The sequence below is a fragment of the Ovis aries genome, chromosome 18 (genome assembly GCF_016772045.2).
Source record: "Ovis aries strain OAR_USU_Benz2616 breed Rambouillet chromosome 18, ARS-UI_Ramb_v3.0, whole genome shotgun sequence".
Taxonomy (NCBI): Eukaryota; Metazoa; Chordata; class Mammalia; order Artiodactyla; family Bovidae; genus Ovis; species Ovis aries.
Window position 1 is genome coordinate 5,017,909 of NC_056071.1, and position 22,092 is coordinate 5,040,000.

Consider the following 22,092-nt stretch of genomic DNA (forward strand, 5'->3'; position numbering starts at 1 on the left):
AATGCAGCACCACTGGCTTTGAAATGAAGGAAGGGGCTGCCAGCCAAGGAATATGGGAGGGAGGCCCTAGAAGGTGGAGAAGGCAAGGAAATAGATTCTTTCCCTAGAGTCTCCAGAAAGGAATGTAGCCCTGCAGACATCTTGATTTTAGCTAAGGGAGAGAATGTCAGATTTTCAGCCTTCAGGACTGTAAGATAATAAATTCATGTTGTTTAAGCCCCAAATTTTGTGATTATTTATTACAGCAGCAATAGAAAATTAATACATCTATTGAACCTAGGAGTGGGACCCAGAAATCTGTGTTTTAACAGCCAGAGGATTAACAAGTCATTGGGTTCTGATGCAGCTCAAGTTGGATAACTACAGCCTTGGATCTATGCAGTCTAGGCCAGTTTTTTGCCTTCACTGAGCCTCAATATTATCATCTGTAAAATGGGAATACCATCACCTCCTTATAGTTAGAATTGATTCAAATAGAACAAATTTGCCTACTAGGTAAAAAGTAAATGGTAGAAAGTAATATTATGATTTTATTGCTAATGTGTCATGGAGATTCTTTAGTAGTGTCCTAAAAACCAAATTCAAGGACCCATGATAATGGGTAAATTATTTTGTAATTCTTTTCTAAACACAACAAAACATAGAAGCCATATACAGAATGTTAAATCCAACCTTTACAGAGCAGAAAACTCCATTAAAAGCCCAAAGGCAAATTATAAACTAGAAAAATTACATTTACAACACTCTGAGAAACAGCGCTATTTACCTTAAAGCACAAAGAACTCTTACAGACGAATTTTTTTAAAAAATGGAAAAATCAACAAAAGATATGAACAGTCAGTCTACAGAAAACAAAATAAAGATTACCAATAGGTGTTCTTACGGTGCTCAATCCCTTATCATTAAAGAAATGCAAACCAAAAGAGTGAGGCACCCATTTTTCCTATGCTGGATACCTGATTTGGGGAATTTCCTCTGAAAACAATTTCCCACAAGTGCATGGGGGTCCTGATGCACAGTCCTGATGCATATAAGAATGTCAGCAGATTTGAGGCAGCAAAACTCCTTGGAAATAGCACCGAAGTTAGTCATGGGAGCCCACCAATGAAAAAGTCAGCATAGCCAAAGCCCACTCATAATAGCACAAGTTATTGTCCTCTCAAATCATTTGAAAACAGAAAAAAAAATACATGTTTACATCCATTGTATGCATAGAAAATGTACAAAACCTTAAAATATGATAGATCTGATAGACTGCCGGATAAACTATGAACAGAGGTTCGTGACATTGTACAGGAGACAGGGATCAAGACCATCCCCATGGGAAAGAAAAGCAAAATGGCTGTCTGAGGAGGCCTTACAAAGAGCTGTGAAAAGAACAGAAGCAAAAAGCAAAAGAGAAAAGGAAAGATAAACCCATCTGAATGCAGAGTTCCAAAGAATAGCAAGGAGAGATAAGAAAGCCTTCCTCAGCGATCAATGCAAAGAAATAGAGGAGAACAATAGAATAGGAAAGACTAGAGATCTCTTCAAGAAAATTAGAGATACCAAGGGAATATTTCATGCAAAGATGGGCTCAATAAAGAACAGAAATGGTATGGACCTAACAGAAGCAGAAGATATTAAGAAGAGGTGGCAAGAGTACACAGAAGAACTATATAAGAAAGATCATAATGACCCAGATAACCATGATGGTCTGATCACTCATCTAGAGTTAAACATCTTGGAGTCCAAAGTCAAGCAGGCCTTAGGAAGTATCACTATGAACAAAGCTAGTGGAGGTGATGGAATTCCAGCTGAACTATTTCAAATCCTGAAAGATGATGCTGTGAAAGTGCTGCATTCAATATGCCAGCAAATTTGGAAAACTCAGCAGTGGCCACAGGACTGGAAAAGATCAGTTTCATTCCAATCCCAAAGAAAGGCAACTCCAAAGAATGCTCAAACTACCACACTATTGCACTCATCTCTCACGTTAGTAAAGTAATGCTCAAAATTCTCCAAGCCAGGCTTCAAAAATATGTGAACCATGAACTTCCAGATGTTCAAGCTGATTTTAGAAAAGGCAGAGGAACCAGAGATCAGATTGCCAACATCCAGTGGATCATCAAAAAAGCAAGAGAGTTCCAGAAAAACATCTATTTCTGCTTTTATTGACTATGCCAAAGCCTTTGACTGTGTGGATCACAATAAACTGTGGAAAATTCTGAAGGAGATGGGAATACCAGACCACCTGACCTGCCTCTTGAGAAACCTGTATGCAGGACAGGAAGCAACTGTTAGAACTGGACATGGAACAACAGACTGGTTCCAAATAGGAAAATGAGTACATCAAGGCTGTATATTATCACCCTGCTTATTTAACTTCTATGCAGAGTACATCATGAGAAACGCTGGGCTGGAAGAAGCACAAGCTGGAATCAAGATTGCCAGGAGAAATATCAATCACCTCAGATATGCAGATGACACCACCCTTATGGCAGAAAGTGAAGAAGAACTAAAGAGCCTCTTGATGAAAATGAAAGAAGAGAGTGAAAAAGTTGGCTTAAAGCTCAACATTCAGAAAATGAAGATCATGGCATCCGGTCCCATCACTTCATGGCAGATACATGTGGAAACAGAGGCTGACTTTAGTTTTGGAGGCTCCAAAAATCACTGGAGATGGTGACTGCAGCCATGAAATTAAAAGACGCTTACTCTTTGGAAGGAAAGTTATGACCAACCTAGACAGCATATTAAAAAGCAGAGACATTACTTTGTCAACAAAGGTCCATCTAGTTAAGACTATGGTTTTTCCAGCAGTCATGTATGGATATGAGAGTTGGACTATAAAGAAAGCTGAGTGCAGAATTGATGCTTTTGAACCGTGGTGTTGGAGAAGACTCTTGAGAGTCCCTTGGACTGCAAGGAGATCCAACTAGTCCATCCTAAAGGAGATCAGTCCTGGGCGTTCATTGGAAGGACTGATGTTAAAGCTGAAACTCCAGTATTTTGGCCACCTGATGCGAAGAGCTGACTCATTTGAAAAGACCCTGATGTTGGGAAAGATTGAGGGCAGGAGGAGAAGGGGATGACAGAGGATGAGATGGCTGGATGGCATCACCAACTCAATGGACATGAGTTTGGGTGGACTCCGGGAGTTGGTGATGGACAGGGAGGCCTGGTGTGTTGTGGTTCATGGGGTCGCAGGGAGTTGGACATGACTGAGTGACTGAACTGAACGGAGCATAGTGTTACAGTGTAAAAATTCAAAGTAGTGGATTTGTCAGCTTCATAAGGAAAAGCAAACCAAGTGATGAAACCATGCTGAACCAGCACGTAACCAGTAAGTCAAATACAAAATCACTCCTGTAAGATGAAGTGCGTGAATCACTTAATTCTTATTCCTGCACTCACTGCCCTGCTCAAGTTTTTGTCACTTTTATTTGACCCACTGTGGCATTTTCTAAATGGCTTCTCACCCAGTTTTGACCACCTTGGGGCTCAAGGCCATCCATAAGCCCAGTCTTTCTGCCACTGGACCTCACCGGAACACTGGGGTGCTGGTACTGCTGATTACAGAGTTCACCGCTGTGTGCTCAGCACCCAGCATGTGCCCAGGGCATCAAAGGTGCTCAGTAAATATATGCCAGTGAACAAAGAACAAGTGCACGAGAGGAACATAATGGATGATGGAGCAGTGGTTACTTCTAACAAACGGGATTGAGGGTCAAGGGAGGGAAGCCTTGACTTTCGATGTGTCTCCACAGTGTGGATTTTTTTTCCCTTACTGTATTGCAAAGCTAAACAAAGAACTAAGAAAAACAGCCAGGAGGAGGAGAAACTGCAGGCTTTGTTCCCAGATCTGCACAGGGGGAGACGTGAGGGGCCCGTGGGTGGCCAGGAGCCGGGGGACGGGGAAAACCATGGAATCCACCACATGGGGCTCCGCATGGAAAAGGGGAACTTACCACAACGTGCAGACATTAATTAGAGACAACTGGAAGTGGGGACTGGTTTTCGAGCCAGTTTCTGGGCTCCTTGTGGATTATGTCAAAGTACATTGTCAAAAGCTTTGGGAAAAATATATGCCAACGGTCAAAAAAACAGACATCCACAAAAGTCCCCACTGTGGCTAATCAGCAGGGTGATACGTGGACTGGGTGCAGCAGACACCGGGCCTGTCCTGCAGCGGACAGGCAGAACCACAGAGGAGTGGGGAGATGCAGGCCAGGAAAGCAGGGAGTGGACAGAGGGTAGGAGTCAGCTGCCTAGGATCAGGTGGGTCCCACACACCCTTCCTGTAGCTCTGACACCCAAGGATACCTGCTTCGGGGACTGAAGTTTCTGCTGTGGGTGGAGGCTGCACCTAGCCCCTAGAGGAGGCCTTGGTGGGGCTGGCTGAGGCCACAGCGCAGAGGAGACAGATGAGGGGAGTCCAGGGGAGCAAGGCCCTGTGGTGTGCAGGGTTTGAGTTCACCCTCAGGGGCTTCCCTGGTGGTTCAGAGATAGAAAGAACCCACCTGTCAAGGCAGGAGGCGTGGGTTGCATCCCTGGTCCGGGAAGATCCCACATGCCGCAGAGCAACCAAGCCCAATGCCACACTATTGAGCCTGTGCTCAGGAACCTTAATTACCGAAGTGCGTGCCCCAGAGCCCCACGCCCAAAGGAAGCCACTGCAGTCAGAAGCCCGCACAGCACAATGAAGAGTAGCTCCCACCAGCCGCCGCTAGAGAAAAGGCCGCACAGCAGTGAAGACCCATCACGGCTAATGAATAAGTGAGTACACCAATTAATAAAAAAGAGGCCAGTCCCAGCTTTGTCACTCACTGGCAGTGTGAACTGGGGAAGGCACAGGACTTCCCTGAGTTTTCTCATCTAAAAACAGGGACAGCAGCAGTACCCACCTCCGATGGACTGCACGAGTGTGTCTGCCTGAAATTTGCCGGCCCTTCATGTGAAGAAATCAGGAGGCGGGGCCTTTTATCTTGGGCCCGATACAGGAGACCACAGCCTAGGCTGATGGGGCACAGCCTCCCAAAGGGTAAGACAGAAGGGAACCGTGAAGGAGGGCATAGTGTGACAGGCTGAGAGGCTCAGCATGTTGGGTCTGTCCTGAGACCTTACTAGTGGGCAGAAGAGCCACACCCTGACCACGGAGAGTGCCCACCCTCCTTGCCGCAGGCTTCTCCAGCCCTGCCCTGTCCTCATGCGGTGGTTCAAGCACCTGCTGCACAGCTCCATGTGGGCTGGGTGCTGGGGGTCGCTGAGGCTGGGGGTCAGTCCTGGGGCAGGAGGGGGCAGGTGGGGCAGGAGGAGAGGGAGAGAAGACAGGGGGCCAGCCCAGCCCAGAGGGAAAGGACCACCGGCCCGCAGGTACAGCTGAGCAGACTGGCACACACGAGCATAGGGCAAGGCTCTGGACCAAGCACCCGCCACCACCCTGCAGACCTAGTGAGTCTTCCGTCCGCCCTGCGGACAGGCGTGCAGTGACGGGAACACTTACAGTTCTCTGCCGTTCCCCGACATTTTGAAGCCACCAAACGGAGCCTGTGCATAGATGGCATTGTAGCAATTGATCCTGGAAAGGGAAGAGAGAGACGCTCGTGGTCACCGGGAGAGGACCCGGCCAGCCCTTGAGTGCTGCGGGCACTTGGTGCTGGGTGCAGAGCATTGCCGAAGCCATGGTCTCTGTCCAGGTTTTATACCAGGAAAGCTTTGTTTTCAATCTCTGCCTTCTTGTTCTCACCACCAGAAACTAAAGTTTGAATATCGTGAAGTATAAATCTTCTCACGGGGGTAGGAAGGAAATGACAAGGGGAGAAAAAGACAGAGGTGAATTTTGCTGAGGGGATAAGAATCAGCTCTGAAATGAGACAGGACTCATTTCAAAGTTCTCCTGCTTCTTGGCCTCCAATTCACACTTATCTTCTAAGATTATCTTTAAAATGAGGATAGTGTCATCAGAGGATGAAAGAGAGACTTTCATCCATACTTTGTACAAGAACATGCACTGCTCTTAGAATAAAAAGGGGAGATCCAACGCGGTGGTGAAGAGCACCAGTTTCATCAGAGCTGAATGGCTGGCTCTGAGCTCTGCTCTGCCTTGTGCTGGCTGTGTGACCCTGGGCAAGTCACAGAGTCTCTCTGCGTCTCGAGTCCCTCAGCTGTGAGACAGAGATGATGAAGGTGGTCACGAAGAGGGGGCAACATGCTCAGGCGTGTGTGGTGCATAACAAAGGACGGAAAGCTCTCTGCTTACAGAAGGGTAAGGAGACCGGCTGGCCGGCAGCTCGGGGGCTGGGCACTCACGCTCTACTTACCAGACAGTTCCAGACTCTAACGCAGAGGCCAGCTTCAGTGCTTTATCGAGGTTTTTTGTGAACACAGCTGCTGTGAGTCCATATTCAAGACTATTTGCTCTTTTGATCACTTCTTCAATATTTTTGAACTTCAGTATTGGCTGCACTGGTCCAAAAATCTATGATTAATTGGAAGGATGGCAATTAGAGGCTGCAGAGTGAAGCGTGTGTGCCCTGAGCAGGCACCTCCTTCACGTATGCTCTTTTCACACACCCAGTGCTCACACCCATGGGAGAGGATGAGTGAAGGACAGCACCCAAGGATTCTTTTTAGCTGTTCGATGGTTGAAATCTGAAGGAAAAGACTGAACTAAACAAAAGTAAAAAATAACTATCAAAATACTATGTTGGGTGGAAACCCTCTCACTGTGGTCAAGGCGTCTAGAGGTCCCAGCCTCAGAGGAGCCTCTGCGTGCTGGGACGCACAGACAACTCTGAAAGTCATCCCTGGGAAGTTACTGTGAAGGGTGTTTGCAGGCGCAGACTGTGGGCCCTGGCCTCTCTGTGCTGTGTGTTCTATCAGGAAGATGCCCTGAAATGTTTCCCTAATAATTTCCAGGGAAGGAACAAGGCTGTGTTTCTCACCATCTGCAACATAGCAAATAAAAGGAAAGAGTTACAGGCTGAACATTCAGAGGTAATTTTGAAAGGAGCCTGTAATGGATTCAGTGTTCAGCGCCACAGCTCAGGAGGACAGTGTCAGCCTGCCAAAACACCTCCCTGGTTCCCAAGGAGCTTCTCTCACGGAGGCTAAACAGCTGAGTCTCACGCCATCACGGTACAGTTAGTAACCCCCAGAAATCCCAAGGAGAGCATGTATAAACAGCTCATACCAGCAAGACTCTGGCAGTGATTCCCTCTTTCACATGCCCCCCAAAGTGCCACAGCCTGAGGTCCAGGCACCTGGGACCCAGGTGGGAACCACTTCCAGCTAGCTTAACAGTGGCCCTGAAAGACAGAATTACACTCTTACAGGAGTTACCCTAATTTCCACCACTCCAAGGACGCCCATGATGGACAGCTACTAAGAGACTTCTAGTCAGGACAGGTCTTCGGGATGAACAGTTGCCATTTAGGTTTTGTCTGGGGGAGTGAATGCGGCTTTGGGCCCTGAATCCCTGGCTCAGTTTCTGATAAGAGCACAGGCTGCAATGGCTCTCCACCCCCAGCTAACCTGAGAACACGTCAGAGCACAGAAGAGGGACTGTTGTTCCCAGAGAGGATGAGCAAGGCATGGAAGTGGGGGTTAGGACAAGCTCTACAAAGAGCTCACGGGTCCTGGGGCAGGATGACCGCCCAGAGGACTCCAGAGGAGAGGGAAAAGACCACAGAGCAAGGAAAACATTCCCTTCCCAAAGGCTTCGGGGATCCCTTGGCCCTGGAGAAGGCTCTTTTTGAAAGGCCCAGCCCCCTTCCCTGCCCCCAGGGCCCCAGCTCAGCACAGGACATGGTTTTCCTAGCAGCCCCCTGACCTCCTCTTTGGCGATCCGCATGGTGTCTGTAACTTCTGAGAAGACGGTGGGTTTGATGAAGAGCCCCCTGTCTTCCATGGCGGAGCCCCCGCATTCCAGCTTGGCTCCCTCCTTCTTTCCGCTCTCGATCAGATCGAGGATTTTGTCGAACTGCTTCTGGTCAATCTGTAAAACAGAGGGAGGTGAGCTTGGCTTCTTTCTGGATGCTGGCTGCCAGTGTATGTGTCCAACAGCCTCCTATGTGGTGGCTGATCTCATTATGTTCTAGCCAAGACAAAATTCATGGACCAGATGTGCCTTGTATGCAAATGTAGCTCCAACGCACAAATCTAGGTTCTCTGGGGCAGGGGAGAGACGGGCTGTTCTCATCCTCTCCAGGTATGAGTGTATTCATCCATCTGACCCCCTCCATGGGTGCTGTGTGCTTAGTCGCTCAGTCAAGTCCGACTGGACTTGCGACCCCCTGGACTGCAACCTGCCAGACGCCCTTGTCCATGGGACTTTCCAGGCAAGAATACTGGAGTGGGTTGCCATTTCCTTCTCCAGGGGATTTTCCCAACCCAGGGATCAAACCCACATTTCCTGTGTCTCCTACGTTGCAGGCGGATTCTCTACCCACTTAGCCCTCAGGGAAGCCATGCTCTTAAGCAAATCCATGGGTGAAACAAAATCTGAAGTAGTCATATTCTTGGTTCTAACTCTCGAATCTTTCTAGGGTTGTCAGATTTAGCAAATAAAACCACAGGGTACCCAATTAAATTTGAATTCCTAAAAAAACAGGAAACAATTTTTAAAGTATAAGCAAATCCCGAACAATATTTGGGAGATACTTATGCTAAAAATGTACCCACTGTTTATCTGACCTGGGTTGTTATTGCTTAGTTGCTAAGTTGTGTCTGACTGTTTGTGACCCCATGGATTGCAGCATGCCAGGCTTCCCTGTCCTTCACCATCTCCCGGAGTTTGCTCAAACTCATGTCCATTGAATCGGTGATGCCATCCAACCATCTCACCCTCTGTTGCCCGCTTGTCCTCCTGCCCTCAATCTATCCCAGCATCAGGGTCTTTTCCTATGAGTTGGCTCTTTGCATCAGGTGGCCAAATACTGGAGCTTCAGCTTCAGCATTTGAACTAGTTGCCATGTATTTTATCTGGCAAAACTGGACACTGCTCCTAGGGCACCACAGATCAGAGTGTAACACTTCCTGGAATTCTCCATCCACAGGGCAGAGAAGTGAGAAATAATGCTGACAACCTTACTCATCACCCATGGACACAAAATAGAGGCTCAAGGGGGTAGACAGGCTGCTCCTGGTTGGTGGGGAGCCAGCTCATCAGAAGAGCTCTACTTTCTGCCTCTGTGTTTAAGGGATCTCCTCGGCTGGAATGTACCCTATAAATATCCAGCTTGTCGATGCTATACTCAACCAGCTGGCAAAGGGCACCTCTCTGGGAGACTTAAGGTGGGAAAGTGCTCTCCCCACTCAAAATGGTCCTTCTTACCAAGTCCATGGGAGCCCTGTTCTTACCATGACTCTGTTGTAAATCCCCTTTCTCTCTGCCTGGGAGAGCCAGAGTTTTGTTAGATAGGTTTGCTGTAGCTGTGACTTTCAAGTAAAAAAGTGGCTCAACTTAAGCAAATTTGAATAAAAAAAATAAGCAAACCTAAGGAGAAAAGGAAAGATATATCTGTCTAAATGCAGAGTTCTGAAGAATAGCAAGGAGAGACAAGAAAGCCTTCCTGAGTGATCAATGCAAAGAAACAGAGGGAAACAATAGGATGGGAAAGACTAGAGATCTCTTCAAGAAAATTAGAAATACCAAGGGAACACTTCATGCAAAGATGGGCTCGATAAAGTGCCAGGAGCCATCCCACCCATGACAAGGTCATGTGGAAGAAAACTGTTAAGCAAGGCTTCAGGACTTGAGGGGCTCCATAGACCAGCTTGAGCATCTACCCCAAAACTAGAATCTGTCTGTCTTACTGTTTTGTGCCTTTCACCAACTCTTCTGACATTAACAGGGGTCTATCCCCGATCACCTTTCTCTGGAGAAAATCAACTTAGGGCTCTAGCTAATAAGTCTCCTGGACATGAGAGGAATATTTCAAATCAAATACCCTCTGTTAGCATTCTAGCTTGCTTGGCAGGTTTATCCAGACTCTTGCGGCTACACATGTGATTATTTGCAGCCTCCCAACTGTGAGAGGCACGGGAAGCCTAAAACATAGAGCTCTTCAAAGAGTTAAAAGTTATTAGAGTAGTGCTGGTGTAGGATTTCATTATTGGGCCAATGCTTGTTGCTAAGTTCCCATATCTCTTATCCACTGTGCACCTGGGAGTGCATTAGTTAGCATAGTTGGAATGTAAGAAAAACAAGTGTAGCCTTGAATTTAACCACATCAGACCTTTGAGCTAATTGGTTCTTTCCTGTAACTCACTGCACCTTTGCTCTGTGAGAAATATAACTCTGTTTAGCATTTTCTGAGGCTGACATAGATTAGAAATATAAAGAAAAAACATTTTGAGGGAAAATAAGTTTTCTGGTTGAGCAGCCTTTATCAAAATGTTCACAGGCCTCCAAGGCCAGAAGATAATGTACACAACATCATTGGTGGGAAAGGTATGCAGAAAAAATCTTGGTTTCGATAAGGGCAAAACTGCTGGAATGTTTGGGCTGACTCTGTATGACCTTGCATCTTTCATTTCCCTCTATGTACAAGTTAAATTATAAAAATCCTTTTTGAAAATAAAATAAGGGGCCTCGCTCAAAGAAGCTTGGTCACCCATGTCTCTCTCTCTCTTTTTTTTTTTTTCCTTTCTTTCTCTCTCTTACTCTCTTTTTCAGGCTGATCCCTTGGAGCATAGAGGCTCTCTGCGTTCACTTATCTGCCCGGGTTTATAAGACCTGAACGGGAAGACGTTCTGCGTCTTCACTCCCTTGGGAGACCAGGAGGGCACCTGTGGCCTCTGTGAACAGGGCAAGCCCCTTGTCTCAGGGCTTTATTGGCTTTCTGTGTAAACCAAGGAATATCAGCCTCTTTCTCTCCTGTATTCCTCTCTCATTCATTCATTCATTCGCCAACGCTGTTTCTCCCTCGGGTTCCCCTGGATCCTGTGGGGGCTAGACCCTGGCAATAAACGACAGAAATGGTATGGACCTAACAGAACCAGAAGATATTAAGAAGAGGTGGCAAGAATACACAGGACAACTGTACAAAAAATATCTTCATGACCCAGATAATCACGATGGTGTGATCACTCACCTAGAGCCAGACATCCTGGAGTGTGAAGCCAAGTGGGCCTTAGAAAGCATCACTATAAACAAAGCTAGTGGAGGTGATAGAATTCCAGTTGAGCTATTTCAAGTCCTAAAAGACGATGCAGTGAAAGTGCTACACTCAATATGCCAGTAAATTTGGAAAACTCAGCAGTGGCCACAGGACTGGAAAAGGTCAGTTTTCTTTCAGTCCCAAAGAATGTTCAAACTACCTCACAACTGCATTCATCTCACATGCTAGAAAAGCAATACTCAAATTCTCCAAGAGAGACTTCTACAGTATCTGAACTGAGAACTTCCAGGTGTTCAAGCTGGATTTAGAAAAGGCAGAGGAATGAAAGATCAAATTGCCAACATCTGGATCATCGAAAACGCAAAAGAATTCAAAAACACATCTACTTCTGCCTCATTGACTACTCTAAAGCCTTTACCTGTGTGTATCACAACAAACTGTGGAAAATTCTTCAAGAGATGGGACTACCACACCACCTTACCTGCCTTCTGAGTAACCTATATGCAGTTCAAGAAGTCACAGTTAGAACCTGACATGGAACAATGGGTTGCTTCCAAACTGGGAAAGGAATACATCAAGGCTGTATATTGCCACCCTGCTTATTTACTTCTATCCTGAGTACATTATGTGAAATGCTGAGCTGGATAGAGCACAAGCTGGAATCAAGATTGCCAGGAGAAACATCAATAACCTCAGATATGCAGATGACACCACCCTTATGGCAGAAAGTGAAGAGGAACTAAAGAGCTTCTTGATGAAAGTGAAAGAAGAGAGTGGAAAAACTGGCTTAAAACTCAACATTCAAAAAACTAAGATCATGGCATCCAGTCCCATCACTTCAGGGCAAATAATAGGAAACAATGGAAACAGTGACAGACTATTTTCTTGGGTTCTGAAATCACTGCAGATGATGACTGCAGCCATGAAAATAAAAGACACTTGCTCCTTAGAAGAAAAGCTATGACAAACCCAGGATACATATTAAAAAGCAGAGACACTATTTTACAACAAAGATCTATCTAGTCAAAGCTATGGTTTTTCCAGTAGTCACATATGAATGTGAGAGTTGGACCATAAAGAGAGCTGAGCACCAAAAAATTGATGCTTTTGAACTGTGGTGTTGGAGAAGACTCTTGAGAGTCCCTTGGACTGCAAGGAGATCAAACCAGCCAATCCTAAAGGAAACTGGTCCTGAATATTCATTGGAAGGACTGATGCTGAAGTTGAAACTCCAATACTATGGCCACCTGATGTGAAGAACTCACTCATTGGAAAAGACCCTGATGTTTGGAAAGACTGAAGGTAGGAGAGAAGGGGATGACAGAGGATGAGATGGTTGGATGGCATCACCGACTTGATGGACATGAGTTTGACCAAGCCCTGGGAGTTGGTGATGAACAGGGAGGCCTGATGTGCTCCAGTCCATGGGGTCGCAAAGAGTTGGACACAACTGAGCAACAATGCAAAGAAATAGAGGAAAACAACAGAATGGGAAAGACTAGAGATCTCTTCAAGAAAATTAGAGATACCAAGGGAACATTTCATGCAAAGATGGGCTTGATAAAGGACAGAAATGGTATGGACCTAACAGAAGCAGAAGATATTAAGAAAGGTGGCAAGAATACACAGGACAACTGTACAAAAAAGATCTTCACGACCAAGATAATCATAATGGTGTGATCACTCACCAAGAGCCAGACATCCTGGAATGTGAAGTCAAGTGGGCCTTAGGAAGCATCACTATGAACAAAGCTAGTGGAGGTGATGGAATTCCAGTTGAGCTATTTCAAATCCTGGAAGATGATGCTGTGAAAGTGCTGCATTCAATATGCCAGCAAATTTCGAAAACTCAGCAGTGGCCACAGGACTGGAACAGGTCAGTTTTCATTCTAATCCCAAAGAAAGGCAATGCCAAAGAATTCTGGAACTACTGCACAATTGCACTCATCTCACATGCTAGTAAAGTAATGCTCAAGATTCTCCAAGCCAGGCTTCAGCAATACGTGAACCATGAACTCCCTGATGTTCAAGCTGGTTTTAGAAAAGTCAGAGGAAGCAGAGATCAAATTGCCAATATCTGTTGGATCATCGAAAAAGCACGAGAATTCCAGAAAAACATCTATTTCTGCTTTATTGAGTATGCCAAAGCCTTTGACTGTGTGGACCACAATAAACTGTGGAAAATTCTGAAAGAGATGGGAATACCAGACCACCTGACCTGCCTCTTGAGAAACCTATACACAGGTAAGGAAACAACAGTTAGAACTGGACATGGAACAACAAACTGGTTCCAAATAGGAAAAGGAGTATGTCAAGGCTATATATTGTCACCCTGCTTATTTAACTTCTATGCAGAGTACATTATGAGAAACGCTGGGCTGGAAGAAGCACAAGCTGGAATCAAGATTGCTGCGAGAAATATCAATAACCTCAGATATGCAGATGACACCACCCTTATGGCAGAAAGTGAAGAGGAGCTAAAAAGCCTCTTGATGAAAGTGAAAGAGGAGAGTGAAAAAGTTGGCTTAAAGCTCAACATTCAGAAAATGAAGATTATGGCATCTGGTCCCATCACTTCATGGGAAGTAGATGGGAAACAGTAGAAACAGTGTCAGACTTTATTTTTGGGGGCTCCAAAATCACTGCAGATGGTGATTGCAGCCGTGAAATTAAAAGATGCTTACTCCTTGGAAGGAAAGTTATGACCAACCTAGATAGCATATTGAAGAGCAGAGACATTACTTTGCCAACAAAAGTCCGTCTAGTCAAGGCTATGGTTTTTCCAGTGGTCATATATGGATGTGTGAGTTGTACTGTGAAGAAAGCTGAGTGCTGAAGAATTGATGCTTTTGAACTGTGGTATTGGAGAGTCCCTTGGACTGCAAGGAGATCCAACCAGTCCATTCTGAAGTAGATCCGTTCTGGGTGTTCTCTGGAAGGAATGATGCTAAAGCTGAAACTCCAGTACTTTGGCCACCTCATGCCAAGAGTTGACTCATTAGAAAAGACTCTGATGCTGGGAGGGATTGGGGACAGGAGGAGAAGGGGACGACAGAAGATGAGATGGCTGGATGGCATCACCGACTCAATGGACGTGAGTTTGAGTGAACTCTGGGAGTTGGTGATGGACAGGGAGGCCTGGCGTGCCGCAGTTCATGGGGTCACAAAGAGTCGGACACGACTGAGCGACCGAACTGAACTGAACTGAACTGAGTGACTGAATTGAACTGAATGGTTCATTTGGATGACTCTGTCCCTGAGGCACAGGCTGACTTTCTTTGAAAGAGTGGGCAGAAACCATGCAAGCCCCTTTCCAACCATCTGATGAAATGTGGATTCAGTGTTAAAATACCAACATGATCCATACCTCACACTTTGTACTAGGATAGATTCCAAATAGATCAAAGACTTAATCATGAAATGTGAAGTCATAAAAAGTTTTCAGATTCTCTCAGGTGGGAGAATGCCTTGGTAAAACAGGAGTGCTGATGGCCTTTCTATGACTTGAAATGCAGAAACCAAGAAGAAAAGATTGATAATTTTGAGTAAGTAAAAAAAGAAGGCAAAAGCATCATAAGCAAAGTCAAAGGGCAAAACAACAAACTGGAAAAAACTGACAAGTCACATAATAGATAAAGCTAATGTCTCTAGGATGTAAAGAGTTCTTATAAGTGACAAAAATGATCAGCAGTACAAGCGAAAAATATGCAAAGCACACACACGGTTGATAAAAAAGGAAACATAAATGACCTTTAAACATAATACTAATATGTTCCTCTCTACTCATTATAAGAGATATGCTATGCTGTGTGCTGTGCTGCTGGGCTGTGCTTAGCTGCTCAGTCGGGTCCGACTCTTTGAGACACCATAAACTGTAGCCCACCAGGCTCCTCTGTCCATGGACTTTCTCCAGGCAAGAATACTGGAGTGGGTTGCCATGCCCTCCTCCAGGGGATCTTCCCACCCCAGGGATCGAACCTAGGTGTCCCACATTGCAGGCAAGTTCTTTACCAGCTGAGCTACCCGGGAAGCCCATAAGAGATATATGTACATTGAAAACAAACGAGATATCATTTTTAACTATCAGATGGGCAAAACGCCATACATATTGTTAGTAAGGCTGGAGAAATAGGCAGGCTCATACAAGGTTGGTGGGAGCATGAATCGGTTCACCCTTTTCAAAGGTAAATTGGCGATGCTTAGAGAAATTACAAATGTGCTCTCACTCGGAAATCCCACTTGGGCAATGCGTCCTGTGGATTTCCTTGCACATGTGTAGAATGACATATTCTGTGGCACTGTATGTGATTGCACACACCCACATACTTATCAGTACATGTTTCTAAAATTCTGTTGGATTCATACAGCAGAATTCTATGTACTTATAGAAAGAAACAAGGCAGGTTCCCATGGTTTGGTATGGTACAGAAGGCTCTTCAAGTTTCTTGTTAGGCGGTAGGAACCAAGGTGCAAGACAGTATTGTGTGCAGGTATCTGGGGTAAAATAAATAAATAAAATAAATTCTGGGAGACCAGAATTCATATTACATTCTTGTATACATACTCAATTTTGCTTGTATATAAAAAAATTCTGGAGACTTTTCACCTAAGAACTAAGTACACAGGATACCCATGGAGGGAAGAGTAATAACCATGTCTATGAATGAATGGAGGGGAGCTTTCTCACTATTGACCTTTATATGTATTTTGGCTTTTGACCATGTGTTTATATATGCGTGCTCAGTTGCTCAGCTGTGTCTGACTCTTTGCGACCCCATGGACTGTGACTTGCCAGGCTCCTCTGTCCATGGGACTTTCCAGGCAAGAATACTGGAGTGGGTTGCCATTTCTTCCTCCAGGGGATCTTCCTGACCCAGGGATCAAATCCATCTTTCCTATGTCTCTTGCACTGACAGGGAGATTCCCTTCCACTCCGCCACCTGGTAAGCCCCTCATGTGTATGTACTGCCATTTCACAAAGTAATTCAAATTACAATGGGCCTGGTAATCTGGTAATTTCTCTCTGGGTGAACCAAGTCTTGGGTTAAAAGCCAGGATTGCTTTCTCCTCCTCTTTGGATACCAAGAGATTTGTGGGGCTTCAACAAACTACAGAGCTTCAGTGGCTGCTGACCATGTTCTACCTCCAAGACCATCTATCCTTCAGCCAGCACTGGGTCTCCATGGAAACTCTACCCATCCAGATTTGACTCTCCCTGGTGAGTCTGTGTGAATATGTTGTTTAAATCTAATAATCCTCCATGAATGTCAGCTGCTGCCTCACAGTGCAGGAGAAGAACCTGCTACGAAGTGAGGGCTGTGCCAGAGCACCACACCAGAGACAGAGAAGCAGGGCCCAAAAGTAGCCAAGGCAGCGAGGAGCTCTGCTGAGAGGAGAGGGTGGAGAGGACTTGGGACCCTGCCCTGCACGAGGTGGCCTGTGTGAGTCCATGCATCTCTTTGCTCAGTTGCCAAAGAAACCTGAATAATTTTGGAGCATGCTGGCTGCCTGTAGTGGACCCTACACTGGTCAGCTAGCTGTTTTACTGGTATGAGATAGACAGGACTATTTAGATAGCTGTAAATGCTCTCAAAGTAAAATCTTATTAACGTAGATGAAAAAGCACTTTGGGAGGGGAAAAAAAAAAAAAAAAAAACCAAAACTCAACAGCATCCCTAAATAATATGCTGAAGTTAGATGGCTTAAGGGAGTTTTCAAAAGGACTTTCAACAGCAGCATCAAAAGCACTGATGAAATCAACACCACTCCGCTCTCTTGGAAGGTTTCTATATCTGGCTTCAGAAGTCAAGCCTGAAACCTTGGAAAGAGACTTACGAATAATGATGGGGTAAAAGGGATTCCTTAGGACGGATCAGCTCACATATTTCCCACAGATTCTGGATTAGCTTCACAATCACAGCAGATTCAATAATGACTTGTGGCCACGTCTGTACGCAGACCTGAAATCCAACCAAGGACTCTGGACTTTGTCTCACTGGCCACTACTAGGATGGGGGTTGAGGCCTGACAGGAAGCGGAATGTTGGCCACAAGTAGAGATATTTCTCTCCACCAGGGTCACGTGGCACCAGAGCTACAGCATGCGGGCTGGGCCAAGGCAGAGGTGGGCGCCGGGGCCAGACACAACCTTTTCCACGTGGTCACCCCCGCTCCCCCGCCAAGGCGTCCCCCCAAGGATGGTCAAGCAAGACCTAACTGATGTGGCTTGAAGTCATGTATATTCACTCCTACCTAGCTTAGGGTGCCTGCCTTTTAATGCCTCTCCCCTTAAAGAATAAAAACTTATTAGATGCCTTGAAATTTCCTTAATATTCATCAGGTAGCTCTGTCTTCCAGATGAGGAAACTGAGGTTTGGAAGGAGCTTGTGGTTTTCACAAAATTCCAGAGCCAAACTTGTCCTCAGTTGCATGGCTTCCCATGGAAACACACGGGGCCAAGGCACTGGGTGAGTAGCTAGCTCCTGGGACAGACGCAAATGGGTGAGTCCTGACATGTGATTTGAAATTTCCTGGCTGGAGCAGGACTTTGGCTACAAGCAAAGCGGGTTACTGTTGAGCTCCATTTCAATAATTCATGGGATGGTTTGGCTGTCCTCTTTTAAATATTTATCCGTCTGCTGCCCTGCACAATTAGAAAGTGATACAGGATGTGCCCTCTTACTGAGGTTATTAAACCTTGGGGTTATGATCATTTCCATCCTGTTGTTAGCTTCACAAACCAGGCTGCTAGAGACATGTTCCTGCTGTTCAGAGATGTATCCCAATCCTCTGAGCCCTTTCTACTGAGATTCTGATGGTCATCTCATCCTGTAAATCCCATAGGTTCGGAGACCGCTAGCCTCTGACTCCAGGTGCCACTTCCACCTGCACTCTGCTGCCTTTCAGCCCGGCTTCCAACTCACTTCTGCAGAGAGGCTAGCCAAGCAAGCAGCCTCTGCCTGTGGCTCTCTCCTGGGGACACTGCGGCTCAGAGAAGAGGTGCCTCTGGCTGGAGGGTGCAGGCACACGGGCTTGTGAACTGGGAATGCCTCTCTTCTGCCAAGGCCCAGAGCTCAGTATTATCTGCCGTGAAGAGTTGACTGTCTGTGTGTCCACTCTGAGTTTATAACCTTACCAAGGCCTGACGGGACTGAACTGTCAGTCAGCATTGGAACAACAGCCCTCAGTGGGCAGGCAAGCGGGTAAGGGAGCCCTTGCTTCAAGAGGGACCCTGAAGCCAGGGAGCAGCAGAGCTGTGCAGGGCTGGAAGCCTGTTTGCTTAACGCCTCAACATGCACTTGGGACGTGACGCCTCAGTTACCTGGGGCCCCTGTTCGGTCCTGACGTCAAAGGGGTCTCCAACCGGCCGCTTCTTGGCATACTCCACGCTCTGCCTGACAAACTCCTCGTAGACCTGCTCCTCCACGAACACCCTGGAGGCGGCCGTGCAGCACTGGCCTTGGTTGAAGAACACTCCCTGATGGGCGCACGCCACTGCCAAGCTCACTGCAGGGAGGGGCGGCGGGGAGAGGAAGCGATTAAGTCGTTAGGGCCTGACGGGCGACAGCTGCAGCTCTAATTGCCCACACGGGAAAACAGGCCTCGGGATGGCTGCGGTGCAGAAATTAATTTTGCTCAGCGTTTCCCAAAAGCGGAGGATGGGAAAGGGGGTTTTCGGGTCCACGGAATTCCGGGTTAAATAGGTCCCTGACTGCTGGATGTCTCAGCATCTTTACTGTGCTAATGAGCACGGAGACTGTTCATATCCCCATCTCCCTTGCCCACGGATCCCTCCCCTTCCTTTTCTGGGGAGTAGTGGTCTATAAAATAACCGTTTGTAAGTATTGATGTTGACCAGTTGGTGAGAATTTTTCAAGGGGCCGAAATTTTCCACCTTGAGTGACAAGGGGGAGCTTATGAAAGGAACACAACACTATGTGTGACTTAAAAGGGTTTTAAAACATGTGTTGATTCTGCCTGATGCAGGCTGGATCTGCAGTGTAGAGAGCTACACCAAAATAAAACCAGGCACTCAGACTGAACTAGCCGGGTGCTCAGGGAGAGAGGCCACTGACATTCGCTGAGGGGCTTCTACACCCCACCTGCCTGCGCCCCAACTCCAGGGCAGCTTCCCTTTGCATAAAGCAAGAGCCAGGCCCCTCTGGACGTGGGCGGAGGGTCCACATCAGCCAGCTTTGCTCTCCGGGCAGCTCTGAGGAAGGCCGCTCTGGGCTTCAAGAGCCATTGTTACCCAGCAAGGGCTTCTGTGTCAGTCACTGTGAGAGCAGGACAGCGTCACAAGGTTCTGTCTCTGCCTGCACCACACCTTCTCCTAGGCAGCTTCAAACTACCCCTGCTCCAAAACAGCTCATTTACTTACTGACAGCACCCGGAGGGGGCAGCTGCAGTGCTGGGAGACAGTGGCATCTTACTGTTACATAGCTGGGATGCCAGCTATGCCAGGATTGAATTTTGTGGACAGGCACTGCCCAGCTGAGGAATAGGAGATGGGTGTTCATGACCCTTGTCAAGCCAACACTCAGACAGGAGTCTGTTTCTGCTGCAGGCTTCCCGGTTGCGAGGGAAGAGAGCATGCTGATGGACAGAAGGGCCTGGGGTCACAGGAGGGCTCAACAGGAGTCCTGCTCTCTGAGACTGGAGCTTCAAGCTCCACATGTGGGTCACGGTGGAGGGGCACCCAGGACTGCCCCACGTGGCTGCACAGACCATTAGCAACACTGGTCCTACTTCCCGTAGGAAAGCAGCAAACCAGGCGAAAACGAGCAGTCCGTCTTCACACCCAGCTCCCCTTCCCTCGCGGGCGCTTGAGTCCTCGCCCAGTCCTCTCCCCCGCCGGGAGCCTGCTGCGAGGAAAACTGCTACCAGTGATCTACACCTGGGCCAGAAGCGACGCTAGGGTCACTTCTTGGGGAAATGTGCAATTCCAACCGTATCTGACCATGGACCGGGAGGCTTCGGACTGCTTGAAAGGCATCCCAGGCACCAGTGGGCAGGCGGGGAGGTGCTCACCAAGGCAAAGGCGTTTTAGTGTCCTTGGAAAATCATACCTTGGGCAGCTGGTCAGCCACGGCCCGATGTGGCCCTTTCTTCCCTCTTCTGGACATGGCAACCCAGAATAGTGCTTACTTTAATGTTGTATCAGGAGACACAAGCTGCTAGACAGGCAGGCTTTCCCAGGGAAGAGGCAGTCAGTCAAGGGAAATACAGTGCCCAAGCCCGCAGGATACTCCTGAGGGCCCCTGCCTCCGGCCTCTGATTTGCCAGGTTTGAGACAAACAAGAGAGGAAGACCTCAAGTCCTCGAGAGCTGGCAAGCGGCGCAGGGGGCACTGGGCTGGAGGGCAGAGTGATGAATGCCTGGGGGGGGGGTGCCCGTCCCGGCCTCCTGGCCTCCCCCCACCCCACACAGGGGCTCTGAAGAAGACCCAGACCCGCTGGTCACGGCCCCAGCTCTGCATGGACAGGGAAGGAAAACTCAGCCTCGAAGGGCAGAAACAGGCGGCCCTTGTGGCTACACATAAAACCTGCCCTCCTCCAGGGCGGCTTCCCAGCAGTGAAGCTGGCCTTCGGGTCTCCATCTGCCTGTTATTACGGTGCGACGACCCGAGGTGGAGAAACATCCCCGCGACGCGTGTTCCTGTTTCCCGCAACGGGTTCTGGCTCAGGCAAGGAAGCGAGGAGAAAGCTGTGGGCCGAGTGAAGCCGCTGCGACTCCGGGAAGCGGGGGGACTCACGGTCGGCATCAGCACACACGATGCAGGGGTTTTTCCCGCCGAGCTCCAGCGTCACCCTCTTCAGGTTGCTGTGGGAGGCTGCCTCCTTAACCAGCTTCCCAACCTTCGGGGTAAAAACCAGACAGAAGCAGCCTCGGACAGAGCCGAAGCGGCAGGACGATCTGAGCAGGCCCTGGGCTCTCGCAGCGTGTCCTCCTGGACCCGATCGTGACCCGGCTGGAATCCCGGCGCTGAGCGGCTCCCCGCAGGGGTGGGCCGGAGCCTCGCAGGCCCGTGGCTCGCCCATGGCCACCCACGGCGAGCGGCGGAGCTGACCTCGCCGGCCGCCTACCGCCAGCAGCAGCCGGTCTCGCCCGAGGGACCGAGGGGTGGCCGCTCTGCGCGGTCCTTTGGTCTGATCTGAGGGACCTCCAAGGGCTAGAGAAACGGGGGACCTGATCTGCAGGGCGGGAAGGTGCCCATCCTCTGGAAACGCACCCCACGACCGAGGGCCCCGGGGGCAGGGAGAGAACGGCTTCTCCGTGAAGTAAGCGTGGTAACTCTGCAAGCTGTGCCACCCTAGCTCCCCTGCGTGCCCGTCACCCCTACACCACTGCAGGGGGGGCCTGGCTCAGCAGCGCCTCGTCCTGGGGCCACCAGCTCAGGACCGGCAGACTCAGAGGCCAGGGGGCACGCGGGCCTCGGGCCAGACGGCCAGCAGGGGGCGGAGCTGGGCTCCCAGGGCTGAGGGGAGGGTGCCGGCATGAAGCAGGGCACTCAGAGCCGGTGCGCCGGGACAACCCAGACGGCCCGACGGGCGGCCCCATGGTCCCAAGAGAGGGCAGCGGGGGCAGGGACGCGCCCCCTGTCACGGAGAAGACGGGAGACCTGGGAGCCACTGCAGGGGGGGTGGGGGGCCCTCTCTGCCCCCACCCCTCTGTCCCCATCTTGAGGGTCCTGTCCTCCAGCTGCAGAAGAGGGGCTGGGGACCCCTGCTGAACGAAACTAGGAGAGATAGGAATGCTTACTGCCTGGGAGATTTTATCCATCTATTTCTTAAGTACAGAAGCGCTTTCTCGTTAGAAATAATTCCACATATAGATGCATATAAATTAAAGGGGAAAGATTTTACTTCCCTTCATCTGTTAATGCCCCAGGACCTACCGAGGAGGCCACAGTAAGAATTTCTTGGCAGTCTTTCCAGGCAATTTCTATTTCTCTACACACACCTTTATATATATAGTTGTGTTAGTCA

General features: G+C 48.2%; 1 protein-coding gene across 2 annotated transcripts in view; it reads right to left on the reverse strand.

Moving 5' to 3' along the window:
• Positions 1 to 22,092, reverse strand: part of ALDH1A3 (aldehyde dehydrogenase 1 family member A3) — a 44,782-nt gene that overhangs the window by 3,087 nt on the left and 19,603 nt on the right. For both annotated transcript variants that reach the window (XM_042235022.1, XM_027957000.2), the window contains exons 8-12: positions 20,859 to 20,961; positions 18,426 to 18,610; positions 7,814 to 7,978; positions 6,303 to 6,460; positions 5,486 to 5,560 (exon numbers count right to left, since the gene is read on the reverse strand). In XM_042235022.1, the coding sequence (XP_042090956.1) occupies positions 5,486 to 5,560; positions 6,303 to 6,460; positions 7,814 to 7,978; positions 18,426 to 18,610; positions 20,859 to 20,961 (686 nt within the window). The remainder of the gene's footprint in view (positions 1 to 5,485; positions 5,561 to 6,302; positions 6,461 to 7,813; positions 7,979 to 18,425; positions 18,611 to 20,858; positions 20,962 to 22,092) is intronic.